The 21,845-nt window shown below is 38.0% G+C and overlaps 1 protein-coding gene across 1 annotated transcript; it reads right to left on the bottom strand.

Moving 5' to 3' along the window:
* Nucleotides 1-13,359: 13,359 nt before the first annotated feature.
* On the bottom strand, nucleotides 13,360-20,646 carry MRPS30 (mitochondrial ribosomal protein S30). Its single transcript, XM_081319739.1, has 5 exons — nucleotides 20,072-20,646; nucleotides 18,618-18,763; nucleotides 16,401-16,506; nucleotides 14,838-15,014; nucleotides 13,360-13,921 (listed from the first exon to the last, which is right to left on the bottom strand). The coding sequence occupies exons 1-5, from the start codon at nucleotides 20,643-20,645 to the stop codon at nucleotides 13,653-13,655; spliced, it is 1,272 nt and encodes a 423-aa protein (XP_081175865.1). The 5' UTR covers nucleotide 20,646; the 3' UTR covers nucleotides 13,360-13,652.
* Between the last annotated feature and the right edge of the window lie 1,199 nt (nucleotides 20,647-21,845).

Genomic DNA, 21,845 nt, shown 5'->3' with positions numbered 1-21,845 from the left:
CTTCTTCCAGCTATTTGCAGATGACAAAGAAATTGCAGGTACAGTTTCAAAACAATGGTGTCATCACCATGATTGGTTTTGAACTAGGAGATCCAAGCTTTTGCTGTTGTTGATAGCCACATTTGCATTACAGAGCCCTGAGAAGAGTAGCTTTGGGGGATATCCCCAGACTCTGTCACTTTGCTTAAAGAACAAAGAATCGTATTTCTGTTGTGTGTTAGATGAGGCCATGTATTTTGCTCAACATTGTGAGTAAGTGAAAGTTGGGATCATTCCTTGTCCAGCTCATTCTGAAAGAAGCAGAAGGTGTAAATTTTGAATGCGATATACTTACTGCATGCATGGTCCAGTTCAAAAACTGTTAAAAATCCAATTTCAAGACAACATTGTTGCAAATACATGTGTTGAAAGTCCCATTTAAATCAGAATAATCATAGATAACAATTTAAAAATCAAGTTCAAAAGCCAGCTTTCTCCTACTGGGCATCTTCTACATTTGTCAGACTATACACTCCATCATTTTGACCTAAAATGACCCCTTGCCCAGCTGACTTGGAGCAATAAGTATTTTAAACATAGCTGGAGGGCACCTGAGGAAGGCTGTCATAAATAATTGAGCTCTTCTAAACAAAACCACATTAAAATGTCTTCCTCAAGTAAGCATGCAAGTATATATACGTTATACTGACCTTCCACAATTTCTCAGTTGAAAAAATTTGTAGGATTATTGCCTGAGGACCATATTGTGCCACCAATACATGATCTTTTTTTTTTTTACTGGTCTACTATAGAGAGCATCCTCTCGTGCTGTATTGTGGTTTGGTATGCTGGTCTGACAGCCACGGATAGGAAAGTATTACAGAGGGTGGTGAGCACAGCACAAGACATTGTGGGCTGTCCCCTGACACCACTGGATGACATCGCCAGGGCTCATTGCCTTGGAAGAGTGAGGAAGATTCTCAGGGATGACTCACACCCTGGACGGTATCTCTTTATTCTCCTACCATCGGGTAGGAGATATAGGAGTATAGCCAGCCGTACCAACAGGCTGAAGAACAGCTTTTATCCATGGGCTGTTAGGCTCTTGAACGGGAAATAATTTTATAAATGTTATGTATGATTGACTTGCGAGGCCGGTGTGTTGTGCAATTAGCTCACATGGTGTAATAAGATGGAGGGTTTGTTGTCACTGTGAGTTGTGGGGGGGGGCACGAAGGGAGGCTCAGCCAATCTCAATGTATACATGGTTGTACTTTGACAATAAAGGTTCATTCAATAAGGCCTATTCCCAATCTATTGTTCTGATTTATTATATGTTCCTGGGTGCCTCAGCAAATAGGTAAGGTAACTTCCTATACACTGTGTGAGGTTCTTTCTTCATTGTCTTGCCCTCCCTCCACATGAATCTATATAATAAAACAGAGAAGTGGATACTGAAAATATATTGTTCTTTAATCACATGCCCCGAAGAACAGGATCATTTTAATTTGGCACTTGAAATAAAGCTCAAATCCCTAGAATGTTTCTGGTGAACTTTCTAAAAATAGACTCCTGTTTGAGACAAAGCCATAGCCTTTGTACACATGGGGATACATTTTAAGCTTTTCCCCATAATAATGAATGGATCTATCCAATTCCATATGATTTCCTTAAATCTGGTATCTCCAGGGTTTTTGAAATAAACCTTTTACAGAGTGCTCTCAAATTAGCAGGGATGGAATTGAGTATCTTTTACAAGGCTTGGACAGAAGCTGATTTGAAAGAAATTATTTATTGAACTGCCCCTGAGAGAATTAGCCATATTTAACAATGATTGCTATTTTATGAATTTAGGTTTATGCTTAATGTCTTCCAGAAAGACAGTGAAATTATTTCATGTGGCACATTTCAGCCATCCAAATTTGTGTCACATTATTTATGCTTGCTACAGAGTGACAAAATAAAAGATTCCAGGTTGGGAAAAAGTGATGTCTTATTTATTCAGCAGGATTGTATTCGGAATGACAGTAAGGGCAGTATATACCAGATTTTTCCGTGTATAAGATGCTATTTTTTCATGCAATCACCCTGTTCAAAAATCAGGTGCGTCTTTTACAAGTGCAGTGTCTGATACACAGAAAAAATAATGGTAACCTCTGCAACCCAGGGCATGCCTGTGTGAGTTGCTATGCTGCCTGGTGCAGGTGTCAAGCCCCTGTGGGCTTGCCACTAATGGGAGGGGGCAAGATCGTAGGCTGGCTGAACTTCCGGATTTGCCGGCTCAGCTGTTTGGTGCTCTGCCAAACAGCTGATCGGGGCAGAGAAACTCGCATGCCAGAGCGTCTTATACAAGGGTGCCACTTATAGACGGAAAAATAAGGTAATACTTACTCCAGTTGCTCAGCCTGTAACTCAATATGCTTGGTAATGTTTCAGGAGGTTAAAGAGACCTGCGTTCAGGAACTGAATCTATTGTTTAATAATGCAAAAATACATTGTCTATGGTATATTCCAAGGACAAGTAAAGTAGAACAGAGGCTTTGATGGTCTTCAGCAAGACTGTGGTTTTACACAAAACAATGAATAAACAAATGCAAAGATTTTTAAGTGCCTTGAGACTATGTCCATATACCTTGGGATTCACCTTTGAACAAGCATGTGAATTTGTCCAAGCTTTGTTTAAGCTTCAGCAGGTCAAATTTTAGGCCTATCCTCTTCTTTCTAAATTCCACTTTTTCCATTTACAGTGGAAAACCATAAGATAGTGATTGGGATTCTGCTTTGTGGTAACACTTAATATTATTTTTGAAAGTAGTTTAAAATGATCTTTAGAATGATCTTTGAACACAACTAATGATGGCTTATTCAGAAATGCATTTGAAGGTGGTCAATTCATTGCAGAAATGGATCTTGCTCTCTCCATGTACGTATATGGCAAAACAATCTATTTCATTGTAGTGAAACTTGCACTTTGCAAATTCCCACTGGGCCATGTACTCTGAAAATTATTGGGAAGGAGGGGATTTGCAATTTCCATGATTAAGCATCAAAATGGTAAACCTGATGTTGAGAGCTTTCCACATTAAATATCACAATGACATTCCCAAAATTCAGGTTCTACACTCTCGGAAAATGTCAGCTCTTTGGCTTATGTACAAGCAAGAAAATGTTCTGTGTTAATGGAAAAGGAAATATTAAATAAAGATGGAAAGTGAAAAACCTGCATATTACTATGACTAATATAGACTGTATGTTACTTCAGAACCATTATGTTAAGACATGGAATGAAATAAGGAGGACCTGTCTAGATAGGATAAATTATAATTGTTATCACTGGGAATGTTTTTATGATAAAAATGAATGTATGACTTTGAATGATGTTTTTGGTTTCAAACAATACCTATTTTGACAACTGATATACCATACAAGCAATGGCAGAAAAATATATCTCAGTTTATAGGGCAGAGAAAAGACAAGATGCAAATGCAAAGTTCTCCAAGATGCTATTGTTTTATTTATCTCACCTTTATTATTTTTTATAAATAACTCAAGGTGGCAAATATATCTAATACTCCTTTCTCCTCCTATGGTCCCAATAACAACAATCCTGTGAGGTGAGTGGGGCTGAGCAAGAGTGACTGGCCCAAGGTCATCCAGCTGGCTTTCATGGAACTCTCGGTCTCCTGGTTTCTAGCCTGTTGTCTTAACCACTAGAGCAAGATGCACAGGATTGAGGATTTGAATTTCCTGATTTGAAGTAGTATCTTGCAGCCTGCTATTTGGTTTGGATGAAAGAGTAGGCAATGCTGAGAAATAAGAAAATTTTAGAAGAGCACAACCTGAGGATGGCATGGCTTTCTATGGTACAATAAAAGTAAGGTTCATGTACCCTTTTAAAAATCACTATATTAGAAGTGTCATATTGAGAATATAAAATAGATATAGTTAATAGAAAGATTTAAAGTATATAAGAAGACAATTGGAATTGAACAGTGCAAGACAGAATTTGAAATTGAACTATGTGCAAAAGATGAACAAGTAATTGCTAAAATGTATTTTATTCAAAACTGAAATGGAAGAACAAGTGAACAAGAATGTGATAAAATGGGCTTACATATTTTTGCTGAATAAAGAAAATTATTATTATTATTATTATTATTATTATTATTATTATTATTATTATTATTATTATTATTATTATTATTATTATTATTATTATTGTTGTTATTGTTATTGTTGTTGTTGTTGTTAATAATAATAATAATAATAATAATAATAATAATAATAATAATAATAATAATAATAATAATTTTATTGTCACTTTGAATGTACATGAATCAGCATACATCAAAATGAAATTTTGTTGCATACAGCTCTCAAAGGGCCACCACCTCCAATATACACTCCTTGTTTGTGGCCAGCTCAAGTTTCATATCATCCATTTTAGTCTCTAATGGGAAACAGGACAGATGGAAATGGAGCTTTATGTGGATTAGCCCTCAAATTAGCTTGTATTCCTGCACAACAACCTTGTCTCCTTTCCTTTTTCTGATCCTGACTCTTCCACTTTTTCCTTAAAGAGGCCTTGCTTCTTTTTGCCCCTGGAGAATGCTGCCACCACCACCAACTCCTCCAAAAGCCTCTCTCCTTTCCTCTGGGCCTGCTGACAGCCTCATCTAGTTTCTTCGCTCCATAAGCCCCAGGACCTCTCCTCCTCTGCCTCCTTTGGAAACAGCCCTGATTTGCAATAGAATCTATCACTGAGCCAGCAGTCAGATCTTGCTGCCGGCAAAACAATTTCAAACAGCGCCAACGACTAATGAACCTGTGGTTTGTGAGTTTGATTATTAGAAATGGTATACTATAAAAAGAAGCAAATTGTTTTACATATTTTTGTATGTGTGCATGCATGCATATAAATATGTATGTATGTATGCATGTATGTATGTGAAGTTGGCATCTTGCAAGCCAAAGTTTGGCCCCAAATAAGACCCCACATACTTAACTTAGCAAAAGGAAGTAGTAACTGCCTACACTCCAATCCTTTGTTGGTAATAGTACCTACCCAGAAACTTTAAATATAAAAAGCAAAGCAAAGATTCTGTACTGCTTTGCTCCATATCATTTTTGGGACCGGCTCTTCAAATAGCTAACTGGATATGCTGAAAGAGACCTCTGGGATGATACAAAGAACATCACTGGTGTGCTTCAACAAACATTACCTCTAAAACCCAGACACCTACTGAGGCCATTGTAAGAGGAGACTCTTTGTTAGTTTATGGTGGTCAAACCTCAAGAATCTGGTAGCAATTTGTTGGTTGTAAAAGGCACTACAGTCAAGTGTATGTAACTGATGTGGGTCTAACAGGTAAACTAGTAGAAGACTTTCTCAAGTTTGAAGGGAGACCTGGAGAGATGTGTGAATAGGGTGAATCTTCCTATGAGTATCATTTTTTAAGACACCCGTGCCCTGATGTAACAGTGTGTGGGAATGACCTTGGAGATGGGGGAAAGGAGATGCTGACTAGGGAACAATCAAATAAGAGAGGGCACAGTTGGAAGCTGCATAAGGAGAAACTCAAAAAGGAAGCTCCCTAACTTATCATCCTGTAAAAGAGATGACAAAAGATTTGCACTTTTAGACTTGCAAGATTCTGTTCATGTTGCCTTACAATAAAGTACAATTAGCTCATGTCTCATTGTGTTTCATGTCTGGTTTACCTGGGAAGGCTGATACCTGCTCTCAAAATTAAATGGGCCCTCTGACCCAAAAGGATTGCAAATCCCTTGGTGAGCATTTGAAAACCTCTGTTTCAAAAGGCAGCTTGAATGCAGCTCAAGATTAAAAAATTGAACTGTTTTCTGAAATTGCAGTACCTACTACAGCTTCACTCATGGACAATAAAATGCAATTTATGTTGAGTTCCTTAGGCCAATTATTAAGCTGGGATAAGAAAATGTGGCTCATGAATCTTTTGACTTGAGTAATTTTTAAATCTAGACTACGATTATACTGTATTATTGATTGGATATAGTTAAAAATACTAGCAAAACCTGTAAATTCAAATAAGGGAGTAAAAATAAAATTAATTGTCCAATGTGGACACTTTGCTATGTCTTCAGTATAGAAACACAGTTTAAATCCTCTAATTAATCCTTGTCATTCCCCACCCATTTTTAATGAAAAGTAAAAATCAGATATATTTGTTTCATAGTGAGGAAATTATTATATCAAAGCCAACTTCCTCCAAGTTTATTTTGTATATATTTTGTAGCAAATTAACATTATAATGCTAGAGAGAGAAAGAAAGCACAAATATTTAATTTCTTTGCAGATTAATGAGTTGTAGTTCTAACCAATTATCAAGGTGAGGTAAAAATAAAGGTGGAAAAAATAAAAAAAATAGGAAAATCCATGAATAAAATGCATTAAAACCTAATGATGAATATAAAGTAAGGTAAAGGTAAAGGTTCCCCCGCACATGCGTGCTAGTCGTTTCCAACTCTAAGGGCTGGTGCTCATCTCCGTTTCAAAGCCGAAGAGCCAGCACTTGTCCGAGGACGTCTCCGTGGTCATGTGGCCGGCATGACTAGACGCCAAAGGCGCACGGAACGCTGTTACCTTCCCACCGTAGTGGTCCCTATTTTTCTACTTGCATTTTTACGTGCTTTCGAACTGCTAGGTTGGCAGAAGCTGGGACGAGTAACAGGCGCTAACTCTGTTACGCGGCACTCAGGATTCGACCCGCCAAACTGCCGACCATCTGATCGACAAGCTCAGCGTCCTAACCCACTGAGCCACCGCGTCCCTAATGAATATAAAGTAGGAAATAGCAAAAACAGAAAATGGGTATTTACGGAAAAGAAATGAAAAGTCTATCAACAGACAGTAAAATAAGCCAGCAAATGCATTTTTAAAAGGTTCCTAATGATTTATTGTAAATTGAAAATGGAAATGCAAACCATTTCAGATGAAGAAAAAAACATATGTTGATTTACAGTTCAAAAATCTAGAACTGGCCAATACCATCAGGAGGCTCAACTATAATATCATTAAAAACATGAACAAGCTTTCAGTTCTTTAGAACTATGTTGCTTTGTTGTGGGAAGAAGTAGAAAATTAAAGTAGGCCAATTGTGGCCACAAAGTCTGCAGATTGAGATGAAAATCACTTTTCTTTATCTGTCCTTCTTCTGCGCTTCTTCTTTATCATCAACTTAGAGTATAAATGTAAATAAAGCTTTTATGTTGATATATACATTGTATGGGTGAATCAATTAAAATGTGTATGTAAATTAATGAAAAAAATAATGTGTATGCTCTTTTCCAGGCAGAAGAATTGCTTAATGGGCTTGCAGATCGGGATAAATTTATATAGTATATAAGCAATTCAGAGCTTCGTTGAATGATTATTACATAGCCCCACACCCATTTAAGTGGAATAGACAGTGTTTAGCATGTAATGCCATACTAAACAAACAATATCCTTCTGTGTTCGTTTATTTCTGTTTACCAGATATTAAAACCAAAATCACATCTTCATATCCTATTTACTGACTTCCAGACTTAGCAGTCTTGTCACTACTGAATTGGGGAGGGACTTTATCCAGCAAGGAATTTTTTTTTATGACACCTACACAATAAGAGTTCTTCCATTTTTCCTCAGCTTCCTACTCTTTTAAAGAATGGAAGAACTGTGTTGTGTAGTTGTCATGCATTTCTTTCTAAATAAAGTCCCTTCCTTCCTAATTCAGTAGTGACAATACTAGTAAGTCTGAATATCTGTAACTAGGATATGAAGATGTGATTTTGGTTTTAATATCTGGTAAACAAAAATAAGCTGATCCCTGGGCAAAACATGGCATAACAAATGGAAGCATAGCAAAAAGGAGTGGGACACTGAAAGAAACAATTGTTGTTTGAGGAATCATGCCAAAATTTCAGTTTAAAATATTAACAGAAAGTCCTAGAAGGTTTAACCTGGACTACACTTTTAAAAATATTAATGAGCTTTCAATAAAAATCAGAACAAGGAAATATTGCTTAGTCAAACCACCTCTGGGGAAAATGAGGTTACCACATGCTGTTTATTTATTATAAATGCCTGATATATGATAGGCTTGCAGGTGCATTCTTGCTGTGCCAGTATTTTCCATTTCCATGACAGGTAGGCAGATAAGTATCAGCGCTCACTCCATCGCTCAATGACTGGAATAAAGCACAGGCAGGAAATCCCAGGACTCTGAATGTCTCAGAAGTTTTAATCTTGAAACATTCTGCAGCGTTGATGGATTTTCTAAAGAATCTGTTTCAAATATTTACAAAAGCAACTTCCTTTCTCCTTGAGGAAACACGGATACGCACAATAACAATTCATAACAAGAGTTCATTCTTAGTAATAAACAATAATACTATGCAATAATACTCTGTAGTGCACAACTTCGGGCTGGTGGCATATTTTCACATAATCTCACTTTCCTTATTCATTCTCCTTCTCTCTGTCTCACAGAAATACACAAATCCAGTGGAAATGTTGTCCCAGTCTCTAAGAACCCTTTTTTAGGCAATCTACATGAACTGTGGGTTTGTCAGCCAGCCCTTTCTTCCAACATTTACTGCTTTAACTTCTCAGTCAGTCACAGCCTAAGTCTTGCCACATTAACTTGAATGATTCTAATTAATGTTTCCTCCTGGTCACATTTACCATCTCTGTTCATCAATGGACCAAGAAACAGCTGTACTGTATTAAAAGATGCTAATAGTGTAGTATTAAATATAAACACCAGCTCACTGCAAGAACCAAACCAACTCATGTACAGCACGACTGCTGTTATAACTGAATACCTTGGATGCAAAATCAACAAAGAAGAAAAGAGCCACTGTGCACCACCAAAATGGAAGATCAGATTGGAAAATAAGGTCAATATGCCAAGATCAGATACAAACAAGCTAGAAAAGATGAAAGAAAAGAAGCTAAGAATAAGAAGACCCAAGAATATATGATCAAGAAATATTACCTAGAAACAAGAGATGAAGGAAGCAGTGGAACTAATAAAGCAGCAATTAATATCTACAGTCAGGATTAGCAGATAAAAAGCTCATACTGCACACTGTTAGCAAAATCTCTAATTTCAGCCAAATCAGAAATGTTTCTATCAATCCATCAATGGAGAGACTGTAACGAAGCAGTCAAAACCTGCCAAAGAAGAAACAGTACAGTTCTGGGTGCAGCTATGGGACAACCCAAAGAGATACAGTAAGAATGAAGCTTGGATAAAGGAGATGAATAAAAAAGAAGCTGAAATTAAAGAACTAATAATATCAGAAATGGTGGAGAAAAAAGGGCAAGGAAGATTAGCTCAAATAAATATCATTGGGTAAAAATATCAAATCCTGTCTAACCATCTGGCTGACTGTGCAGTGAACCTTAATAATAATATGTATCCCACTCCAAGGAATCCTATTTGGTTGTGGTCTGAGGGCTTGCATGCTCTAATAACGCTAAAAGCTATGCTGAACTGGTGCTACTATATCAAACAGGTCATATCTGAAAAGTCAGATTAAATGCATTCAATATGATGAAAATAGATAATGCAAATTTCATGCCAGATCTGTCACCCAGATTGACAAGATTCATTTTGGATGTTATGGCTCCTGGGCATTCACCAAAAACTGTGTTACAGGGTTTAACTCCCTGGACATGGAGCTGATAAGCTACTGGAAGGCAATTGAAAGAGAACAATTTGGTCAAGGGAAGAAAATGACTCAATTATGCAATGTGTCTACCAGTTGAACCATCAAAACATGGATTTCAAAAGCAAATAGACAGCTTTGAAAAGAAAAACATCTGGATTTAGAAATTAATGAACAGAGACTTATGGCACGATTTTACAACATACGTTCTTTATCAGTGCTGAACTGAAAGCAATTGAAAAACAATTAAAAAATCAGGTATATTTAGAACTACCAATAATACCAATTTGCAGCCTGAGCAGAAACAATAGAAAGTGAAGAGATGATGATGATGATGATGATAACAATAACAACTGCAGCTTCCTGCAATAACTCCAGCAATGCTACAAAAACTGCGCTACTTGGAACATTTTACATTTTAAGGAGGTACCTGGTTGATACCTAGGATGCTGGCAGCAGTCAACCATCAGCGCGTCAATTTGAATGTTCAGTTGACTGAGGTTCATGTTTAATGAATAAAAGATAACAACAACAATAATAGTTGGAAGGGACCTTGGAGGTCTAGTCCAACCCCCTGCTCAGGCAGGAAACCCTATACCATTTCAGACAAATGGCTGTCCAGTCTGTTCTTAAAAACTTCATGTTGGAGCATTCACCGCTTTTGGAGGCAGGTTGTTCCACTGGTTAATTGCTCTGTCAGGAAGTTTCTCCTTAGTTCTAGGTTGCTTCTCTCCTTGATTAGTTTCCATCCGTTGCTTCTTGTCCTGCCTTCAGGCGCTTTGGAGAATAGCTTGACTCTTCTTTGTGGCAGCCCATGAGATATTGGAACACTGTTATCATGTCCCCCCTCGTCCTTCTCTTCATTAAACTAGACATGCCCAATTCGAGCAGCCGTTCCTTATACGTTTTAGCCTCCAGTCCCCTAATCATCTTGGTTGCTCTTCTCTGTACTTTAGAGTCTCAACATCTGGATGCAGTATTCCAAGTGTGGCCTTACCAAGGCATTGGAAAGTGGTATTAATGCTTCATGTGATCTTGATTCTATCCCTGTTAATGGAGCATAGCGCTGTGTTGGCTTTTTTGGCAGCTGCAGCACACTGCTGGCTCATATTTAAGTGATTGTCCACTAGGACTCCAAGATCCCTCTCACAGTTGCTACTATTGAGCAAGATTATTGTTAATGAAGAACAATGAGAAGAAACTGAAGTTGCTATACAACTGCAAGGACTATTGGTTAATCAAGAACTAGCCAGGAAGATAAAGGACTAAATGAAAGAAACTAAAATAGATTTTTTTGCCAAAATTGAAACAAATTAACAAGAAAACTTTATCTAGAAGAGAATTCTAGATAAAGAATATTAATGAATCTGTTAAAATTATTCTAACTGAAGCAGTGGCCAAATTGAACCTATGGAACCATGAAATAATTGGGGCTTAAAATACAAAGGAATAAAAACCTTTAGAAAACTTAAATGTGGAGAACGTGATTTGGTGCAGTGATGAAAGTGCTGGCCTATAAACCAGGAGATTGAGAGTTCTAGTCCCATTTTAGACATGAAAACTGGCTGAGTGATTCCCTCTCAAGTCTCTCTCTCTCGGGCAGCCCACTTCACAAAGTTGTTATTGGGGGAAAAATAGGATAAGGAAGGAATATTAGGTATATTTGAATTATTTATAAAGTAATAAAGGTGGGATAAAAATCTAATAAGTAAATAAGATAAAGAAAAATTGCATAGATTTGAGTAAGCTGAACAATTTAAGGCAAGGAAACTTGAAAAATAAGAAAATAAAAACAAACCTATGTGTGAAGGACACATAGGAAAATAAAGGAATTGCAGAGGCTGTAAAACAATTGAAAGAGTCATGGCTATTGCAGAAAAGATTAAGCAATAGATATAATTATTAAGCAATAGGATAATCAAATAATTCAGTTCCAACAGAATTTGCAGTTTAGAGCGAAAGAATGTCAAAGGAGGGGGGGCAATCAAATCTCTTCAGGGGATGTTCCAAACGGAAGGAGTATATCAAGTGAGTTTGGAAACATTTTGAAATCAAAGCTAAATTTTTTATTTATTTTTTATTTTATTTTATTTCGATTTATATACCACCCTTTTCCCGAGGGACTCAGGGTGGTTTTCAGGGCAAATTAAAACAGTACAATATATACAGGTTAAAATAAAATTAAATTAAATAGCCCCAAAATAATTAAAATTAAAACCTTAACCCAAAACCCTCAGTCCAGGCCGGCAAGCTCAAATAGCCAAGTTTTTAGGTCCCGGCGAAACGAGCGAAGGTCGGGGGCCATCCGGAGTTCCACAGGCAGCTGATTCCAAAGGGCAGGCGCACCCACCGAGAACGCTCTCCCCCTGGGGGCCGCCAGCCGGCACTCCCTGACCGGCGGCACCCTGAGGAGGCCCTCCCTGTGGGAGCGCACAGGGCGATGGGAAGTTGATGCTGGCAGCAGGTGCTCCCGAAGATAATCCAGACCCAAGCCATTTAGGGCTCTATAGATCATCACCAGCACTTTGAATCTCAACCGGAGGGCAACTGGAAGCCAATGCAGCTCGCAGAGAAGATGGTGGAAGCATCATTAAATTAATACTAAAACAGTCCCTATTATACAATAGACAGCAGGAATGGTTGATTGGAATCAGAGGGAACTTGAGAACGTAGATAGGAAGATAAGAAAACTAATGACAATATGCCATGCTTTGTATCAAAAAGTGATATTGGCCAAGCTAAAGGGTATAGAGGAGTCCTCCAGATAAAACAAATTGTGGAGAAAGAAAAACAGGTCTCCATTAAGAAAAGCTAACAACCCTTGCTGAAGGAAGTCAATCAAAGAAAGCTCTTGGAAGGAACAAGGTTGAAGGCTGAATACAGAAATAAATAAATAAATGAAAACCAATTTGTTAATTGAAAGAACAAGCCAATGCATAGTCAATACTTAAAGGATATAGAAGGAAAAGCTAATAATTTTAATTATTTTGGGGCTATTTAATTTAATTTTATTTTAACCTGTATATATTGTACTGTTTTAATTTGCCCTGTAAACTGCCCTGAGTCCCTCGGGAAAATGACGGTATATAAATCGAAATAAAATAAAATAAAAAATAAATAAAAAATTTAGCTTTGATTTCAAAATGTTTCCAAACTCACTTGATATACTCCTTCCGTTTGGAACATCCCCTGAAGAGATTTGATTGCCCCCCCTCCTTTGACATTATTTCGCTCTAAACTGCAAATTCTGTTGGAACTGAATTATTTGATTATCTTATTGCTTAATAATTATATCTATTGCAGGTTCAGATCTTATGGGATGTTATGCATGTTGTTTATAACATGTATGACATAAGTTATTGAAAAAAGAAAGTCTGATTCATTGATGTTGCTAAGATCAAAATTGAATGCTTATGAAAAAAGAAATCCATTGCTATATCAATCATGATTGGAGCCCTCAGAGTAACTAAAGAACTTCTTTGATATTAGGAAATGTAGAATTTATAAGGCCTGAGTACCTAAATTTTACCAAAAAGCACCCTGCTTAGAACTGCCTATATTCTTAGACACTACCTTAATAATTCTATAATTATTAAGTTTCCACTGGCCTTAGACTGTGAATCTATACATAATGCCTATGCCAGATCCTTGGGAAAGATTCTAAAAATGTCAAATCCAGTATAAATATCTGGCTGACTGTGCAATGAGCCATAATAATAATAATAATAAATTATTGGAATATTAAGCTTTATTAGATGATTAACAATTGTGGATTTAGGTCTTCCTGTACAAAAGAAAATCATCTAAAACAACTTACCACACAAAGATATTGCCCTTAAAATTTCATTTATACAGCATCAGCAATACTCCTGGACAACTCTTGTTTATCCCAGTAATTTTATATAAGACTATAGCTTAATAATTCCACTTTTAACACATTTAAACAATTTTATTTTAGTATTTTCAGAATAATCAGATTATCATAATTCCTTTGATTTGTTTAACAGAAATTTAACAAAATGTGCTAGGACTTCATCATTAAAACCTTTCACATCATTATTTTCTATCGATTCATACAGGGGCTTACTTTCAGTCCCCCAACAAATGTTCCTTCTTGGATTATTTTGGTCAGCCTCAACAGTTAAAGCCAAGGTGTTTAGCTGGTAACAAAAAAAGGCAAAGTATCTTCCTTCAAAGATCACAGCCTGGGATACAAAGGGTCGAGTCACATCGTCCTCACTCCAGAATCCTGAGAAAGAAGAAAAGTCACTTAACATAAATATTTCTCTACCAACAAAAAGTGAATTGTCAAAAGCACTGCAAACAAGGGTCTCTGGCATATTGGACTGGAAAGCTAAAAAAATGTTTTAAGCAAAGAATAATTTGCTTAAAAAAAACAATTTCTCAAAGTAGTTGCACCTTCCCCTTGGATCACATAGCTGCTGCCATCTGCAGGTGCCAGTAAAAAATGTATTTAATAAGCTGCAGGCAGATCCTATGTTATGGCTTTCTGAAACTGCGGCTATCAAAATAAGTCATTCTGCAGTGCAAGATGATCACACAATACAAAGTATTATTGTTGCTTCAAGAAGAAGCAGCCTCAAAATTGGAAACCAGTTTCCGAGTTGGCAGAAGTACACATTCAAGATATATTCCTGATTTCACAAACAGCCATTATGCGTCACAGATCAGCATAATTCATTTCTCCATGTCCAGAATTCTTTTACAGATGTCAGAATGCACAAATTAAAATGTATAGTGGCTTAATTTTCTAAATGTTCAATTTGTAAATGAATTTAACATTTTCTGGGATAACTAAGAATTCAATAGATAGCACAAATCAATAAAAGAGGGCAGCTATGCTTGTTTAATTACAAAGATAATTCCATTAAAATTCTATTAAAAACAACTCTTTTGATGTCTGAAACAGATTGTTCTCACCTTAGTGGAAGTGTCTCAATTCTGCTCAGAACATTCTGGTATAAGAAGAATGTAACAAGCTTGAACATTTCCAGTATAGTCAGAAGACTATCAGCTAACTTACAATAAAGCTAGAACATGAGATTTTTAGGATGGGAGGGAGAAAAATCTCCAGCTCAAACCAGGATATATCACTTAAACTGTTCTGACATTTGATAATTTTTTACACTTTTTAATTTAATTACCTTGGTACATTGCTTGTGCTCCAGTCCATGCAAAGAGACTTGCAACTGCATTGGCTCGATATGGAACATCAATCTGATCAGTGAGATTCAATCCTATCAGTCTTTCTCGTTTCACCCTGTCAGGGAGCAAGTGAAATTGGGTGTGCCCATAGCAGCATGGATCTGATACTTGAGAACCTAAAACCAAAAGGGATTTTAGATAATTTTCTATGCAAGGTCAGAAAAGCATAGGCACAGTTGATAGCAGCACATTTTGGTATTTATCAAATTTATCTTCGAAAAACCTTATCAACTGTTTTAACTAAAGAAAAGAATTACAACCAACTTTGTTTCTACTTGGGAATCTTTGTGTTTGTGACGGAAAAAAATGAAACTCTGATTTTTGGTTTTGCTGATTAAATAGGTTTGTTGTTATAGAAATGGCTAGTATATAGTACCATGCAAAAATAAAAAGTTGAGGCTGCAGACATAGTCTTTGATTTACAACACTTCGTTTAGTGACCGAAGGTACAACAGCACTGAAAAAAAGTGATATGATCATTTTTCACACCTATAACCAGGGCTTTTTTTGTCATAGAACGCGCCGGAACAGAGTTCCGGCACCTTAGATACACTAAAATTGAAAGGGGTTTTTTTTCAACTACAAAGGTAAATTTTGTAGGTTATTCAAGGCGGTGTTGTGATTCAGCGTCAGCCTGTGGGTTCGGCAGTTGGGTCGGACGACTCAGAGGAGGAGGGGGGGTGTTGAAGAGCTTGCTGAGGGGGTTGAAGATCTTGCTGATGAAAGCCCTCAGCCAGGCCCCTCCCACCTGGTCACGACGGAGACCCAGCTGTGTGAGCCTGACAGCGTGGATGAAGATGACCCACAGCTGGCCCTGTTCAAGGATGCCCGACGCAGGAGGCAGTCAATCAGGAGTAAACAGAGGAAGGCAATGGGGCACCTCGGAAGGAGGCAGAGAGAAGCCATGCCCTGAACTGTATAAAAGGGGAATGCGTGGGAGGGCTGGTTTGCTGAAGGCAACCGCTTGATTAGTTCCTGTTTCATAGCTCCTGTTTCATGGTTGGTGTCTTGTTTTGCTCTGTTTTATCTTAATAAATTTGGCAGGCTTAATTCCAGCCTCTTGCCGTTTGTAAAGGGGTTGTCCCTGCCTTTTCTGCAGGGCCGGTAGCAGGCTGGTACAGAACAGGTGGGTTGTATAATGTGTGAGTTCCGGCACCTTTTTTTACTACAAAGAAAGCACTGCCTATAACCATTGCAGCATTCCCATGGTCATGTGATCAAAATTCAGATGCTTGCCAACTGACTCATATTTATGATGGTTGCAATGTCCCAGAGTCATGTATATCTTTTGTGACCTTCTGACAAGCAAAGTCAATGCCTTAATCTACTGTGCTAAAAAGAGTTCTAAACCAATGCATTTTTTTCTTTTTCCCTTTTACTCTTCCCTTTTTCCTCTGCTACTTTGCCACTGTTTTCATTTTCCTTTGTATTTTATATTTTCATAAAGTAATAAAAATCCGGATTACAAAAAAAAGAAAGATACAATGACACAATAGACTTACCTATAAATATTCTGTTCTGATACTGTCGTTTGAACAATGGAAGTTTGTCAGGTAAATGCTGGATAACAGGAATATCTCCAGGGCCCAGGTAATCAAGAGGCTCAAACTTAAAGAAAGTAAAACAGCTCAGGAAATAAAAATGATGTATAATTTCATTATCATATCATAAATAATGAATTCTATCATCTCTTATTTACCATTTCTACATTAAGCCACTAATACCTGTTAGACTGCAGAAAGGTAGAAAGTTTAAGCAGAAAAGGACTTCCCTTTACTAATCTCACAGAATTATGATACTTGTAGCCATGTGGTACTGTTAAGATGTACTGGAATTAAAAACCCATAATTCCCAATGTTATCATCCTGACTGAAATTCCAGATGTTCTCAGTATGTCAGCAGGGCAGCAATGAGAAAAACTGAAAGAAAAAAAATCATGATGTGTGCACCAGACTAAAAGAAGAAAGTGAACTCATAAAAAACAAGTATAATGTTCTCTGCCCCTTGTGGTTCAGGTTCTCCTTTCTGTGATGTATCACCTTAACTTTACTCACAATGAATTAGGAAATACCTTGAGCCACAAATGGATTCAACCTTGTTTCTGCCATTTGGATTACAATGGCATTCCACCCTCTCTGGATCAAGACTGCTGAGGTTCGCTGAGAGACACTAACATCACTGCTGCTTCCCACCTGTGTCCCCCTTTTTGCAATTGTCATTCTTATGTACTCTAAAAGCTACAAAATGTGAAAGACAATGCTAGACTCAGTCACCCTTTTTTCCCATTATACCTTAGGTTGGAATGTAAAAGACATCAAGGAATCAGGAATGGCTATATCCATCCCTGCTTTTTTCTACCAGTGGTCAGCTGACAAACCCATATTCAACCTTTGAAAGGGTCTCTGTGGGACTAGAAGTGCAGCTGCCCTTAGCCTGCCCCAAAGCGCAAAGCAACACCTTCTCCCCAACCTGAAGGATCACGTATGGTGCATGGCCAAAACAGACAAGATGTTGTCCTCCTTTTAGCCGCTTTGTATGGAGGGGAAGGAGCAGGAGGTGCCACAAAATATGACCTAGAATTTGAGACCCCAGTATAAACTAAAACTCAAAATAGCAAAGAGACTTCACAACAGTAAAGATGAAATCTGAAGATACCATAAAGAGCAACATGCTTTTATTTAATGTGGCTGCATTATGCACTATATACTGAACCTGAAATAACAACAATGAATATCATGAGTACAGTAATATTTTTGAAATTTTTTTAAAGAAGGCATTTTTGGGTCCAAAATCCTCCCCTACAAGGAAAACTACTCACTACATGCCTCTGTAAGTCCCACTATGCTGACTATTCATCTTTACTTATAAGTGTGATTGCAATTTTTTAAAAGAAATGTTGAATATTAATATGTTCACACTACAGTACACACGTACTGTAGTGATTTATCTGACATTTGAGGATGTGGAAATGAAGCATAATGGAAGTTTAAATTAAACAATAAAAATAAATGGTTCAAAGAGATATATGATATATTCCAATTTGCATCTACCTGTATTCAAAATATTCCTTGCCAAACCTTTTTTTGATTGGACTATGATTTACACTTCTTCTACAGCCCACAAATGAATCAGTCTTAAGTTGGCCTTAACTACACTGATGTTAAAATATTTTCCCTTTATTTTAGCACCATTGAAAGAGCCTAAAATATTTAACATCTGTTAGGTTTTTATTAGAAGTCATGTGAATGCAATATTATAAATGAGGTAACAGAAGGACAAGGTTTAGTAATGGCAGCAACAAGTTTTATTGCTGTAAGGCTTTCTGCCAACTTAAGGCTGGGTAAGTAGTGCTCAAACTCAGTTGAGAAGAAAAGCTGACAATGTAATTACCAGCCCTAAGAAGGGACCACTCATTTTACTTCTTTTCCCCACTTACATAACAACTGATGAGGATTTACACGACCAGGATTTCTATTCTTATATATTTTAAACATCTGTCTGCACTTCAGTTTTATTCAGGAGATTTCAGCTATCAGCAGTTTATGGAAAGTCTACCATATTTTTACTACTTCCTAATTTTACTCAAATACTTTTTGCAAAACTCCCATTAAATGGTAAAATGGATCAGATGTAGTGGAGCAGAGAAAAACAAACCTGACACATCTTCTGCACTCACCAATATCATCAATTCAACTGTTTCTTAAAAAAAATATTTGTACCTCTGAAAGTTGCTTTCTTATACGAATCTGACAGCGTGGCTTATCATCAATCTGAAATCTGAGTGGGTCAATCCTGCCTCGCCGGTGACCTCGAGGAACCACTGTCTCCCCACGCAACCAGTAGAAATGTACATCTGGCTTAAAATCTGAAATAATAAGACTGTGTCTAATCAGGATGTTCACATAAATATAGCAAATATATTATTTGAATGTCAATTGTGTAATAAAGGGATCAATATTTCAGACCACACATTAGACAAATGGCCTATTGGGATCCTTATATTAAAACATTTCATATGCATACAATTCAGACCTTTATTTGAACAAAACAGTACAATTGGGAACTGCAAATGATCTAATTATTATTATTATTATTATTATTATTATTATTATTATTATTATTATTATTATTATTATTTAAATTTTTATACCGCCCTTCTCCCGAAGGACTCAGGGCGGTGTACAGGGCAATAAATATCAAAATATAAATACAAAAGTTAAAAGAAGTTAAAAGAATTAAATAATCATGCCCAATATAATACAATGCTTAAAAACTATGTTAAAATTAGATCCATCCCTAAACCCATCAAACCAGGCCAGATTGTTCAAATAAATAAGTTTTTAAATCACGCCGGAAGGAGCGAAGGTCGGGGGCCATCCGGAGCTCAACCGGCAAGCGGTTCCATAGGTCTGACGCGCCCACAGAGAATGCCCTCCCCCTGGGGGCCACCAATCGACATTCTCTGATCGGAGGCACCCTGAGGAGGCCCACTCTGTGGGAGCGCACTGGACGGAGGGAAGTTGATGCCGGCAGCAGGTGCTGCCATAGGTAATCCGGACCCATGCCATGTAGGGCTTTATAGGTCATTACCAGCACCTTGAATCTCACCCGGAGGGCAACTGGCAGCCAATGCAGCTCGCGGAGCAGAGGTATAACATGGGAGTATCGGGAGGCCCCCAACACCACTCGCGCGGCTGCATTCTGCACCAGTTGAAGCCTCCGAGTGGTCCACAAGGGCAGCCCCATGTAAAGAGCGTTGCAGTAGTCCAAACGAGAGGTCACAAGTGCATGAGTGACTATACGCAAGGCATCCCGGTCTAGATAGGGCCACAACTGGCGCACCAGGCGAACCTGGGCGAAGGTCCCCCTAGTCACAGCTCCTATATGATCTTCTAAGGAGAGCTGTGAATCTAGAAGGATAAATTGGATAATTAGCATAAATTGTAGAAGTAACACAAATATGATTTGCATTTTCTTTTACTTCTTACTTTCAGTCTATTTTCTAACACGGTCTTATTACCGTTCTGTATTTTATATTTTATATTCTGACATGACCTAATTAATAAATATCATTAAAAGTAAACGTTTCAGCCTATTCACTCAGAATCAAAGATGCATGTGATTCTTTATATGACATTTTCATTGCCCTTTAAACAAGGATGAAGAGACACACCTATGATGGAAGAGGAACCAAGCGCTGGGTTGAGATAAGCCAGGTGGGCTGCAAGCTTTGGCACCAGATGGGTAATGAAAGGCGCTGGCCCCTGGTCGCTGGCTCGGAAGAGTTTGGGGCGTTTCTTGCGCTGGTAATAATGCTCCTGAAGGAGCACTTCACATACAAGGGACCGGAGCTCAGCCAAATCCAAACTGTCTTTCTTGTCTCCTTCGCTTACTGATACCGAAGCGGGAAGTCCTGGCACAAAGACGGTCTTCGTGAAATGTTGGTACCAGCGGTCTGCATTTAAAGCCCAAGTCTGCGGGTAGACCACATACTTGCGGCGCTGCCGTTTCCCGTAGATCGCCAATTTCTCCTCGACACTAGGCGCGTTGTGAATACTTCGGTAGTACTCCTCCCGGCGCCGGAGTTTCGCTATTTTACTCTTGGCGGTAAGTGAAGCCACCACGGGCGGATACAGAGAAGCGGGAGAGGCGACAGCGTCCTCAGAAGGCGAAGCGGAAGCCTCGCTGTGCGTGAACTGCCCCAATCGAGCTCCAGGCAAGAACCGCCAATTTCTGAAAACCGCCATCTTGCCGGCGCAAAACGGAAATGGAAAAATCCGCTTCCGCCACCGCCGAAAATTATGATTGGCCACCGGTACTCACGTGATTCACTTCTTTCGGTGGCCGCCCTCCGTAGGAGAATAGGACTCTGTGGCATTGTTGTTGCGCATGCGTGACATCAGCTGATAGCCTCACGTCCTCTTTGAGAGAGAGCGGGAGAGAACAAAACAGGCGAGCGGCAGACACTCTTATCTAAGGAAGCCAAAGGGTTTACTTTTTAATTATTTTTATATTTTTATGTCGCATCTTTCTTCATAGAAGTACAGGGAGATTACTGATGCGATCCATACCTCCTTAGCTCTGGGAAGTTGGTAGTTAAAAGTGTATCAGACAGACGTCCTGCTAAGTTCAGCGATCCTTGTTCCCCGCTAACAACGTAGGAGCGCAACGTCAGTGATGTTGATGAAAGTTATTTGTTTTTATAACTACCTTTTTATAACTACCAGTTAGGTGTCAGGTACGGGAAGAATTTTAGTAAAATAGGAAAAAGTGACAGGAGACTGAAAGGAATGGGGCATTCGTGCCACAGCTCACAATACCCAAACGGAGTGGACACATTTGCTACAATAAAATGAAGCACTAATCACTTGTGCTAGCTCAAGTCCGAAATCACAATTTTGATGTGATCAAAGTGGAAAGAAAAAGCAGGGAGGAACTGCCCTCTTGGTTAGTAAGGAGTAGGTGGAGGCTGAGATCACCTCCCCCCCCCCCCCAAATTATCAGTGGCTTGTACTCATGCAGGAGCCAATTGGTCCTAGAAGTTGCAAACAAAAGAAGGATGGAAATTTGCTTTCTAATTCCTGTCTAAGTGCAATTTTCCTTTTAAAATATAATATTGTCTCCAGTTCATATTAAACTCTTAAGAAAGCAAATTAAAACAATAAAGACAAGTGAATTCAAAAGCATCCACTTGAACACTTTCTAGTCACATTCAAAAATGTTCAGTTTAACTACTTTATGGATATTAAAGACTTTCAAAACAGTGAACTTAGTTTGATACTTGTTGAGTTTCTACCTTGGATTTAAGAAATTTTAAACAGATTAAGAATTTAAAACTATGCAATTGTCGAAAAGCAAAAAAGAAAGGAAAGGGATGTTGATTAAAGTGATTGGGAGATCAGAGAAATATGGAGTATTGGTTATTTTTGCTGTAAGATTTGAAAAGC

This window comes from Vipera berus (genome assembly GCF_964194415.1).
Source record: "Vipera berus genome assembly, chromosome: 2".
Classification (NCBI taxonomy): domain Eukaryota; kingdom Metazoa; phylum Chordata; class Lepidosauria; order Squamata; family Viperidae; genus Vipera; species Vipera berus.
This window is presented reverse-complemented; position numbering and strand designations above follow the sequence as displayed.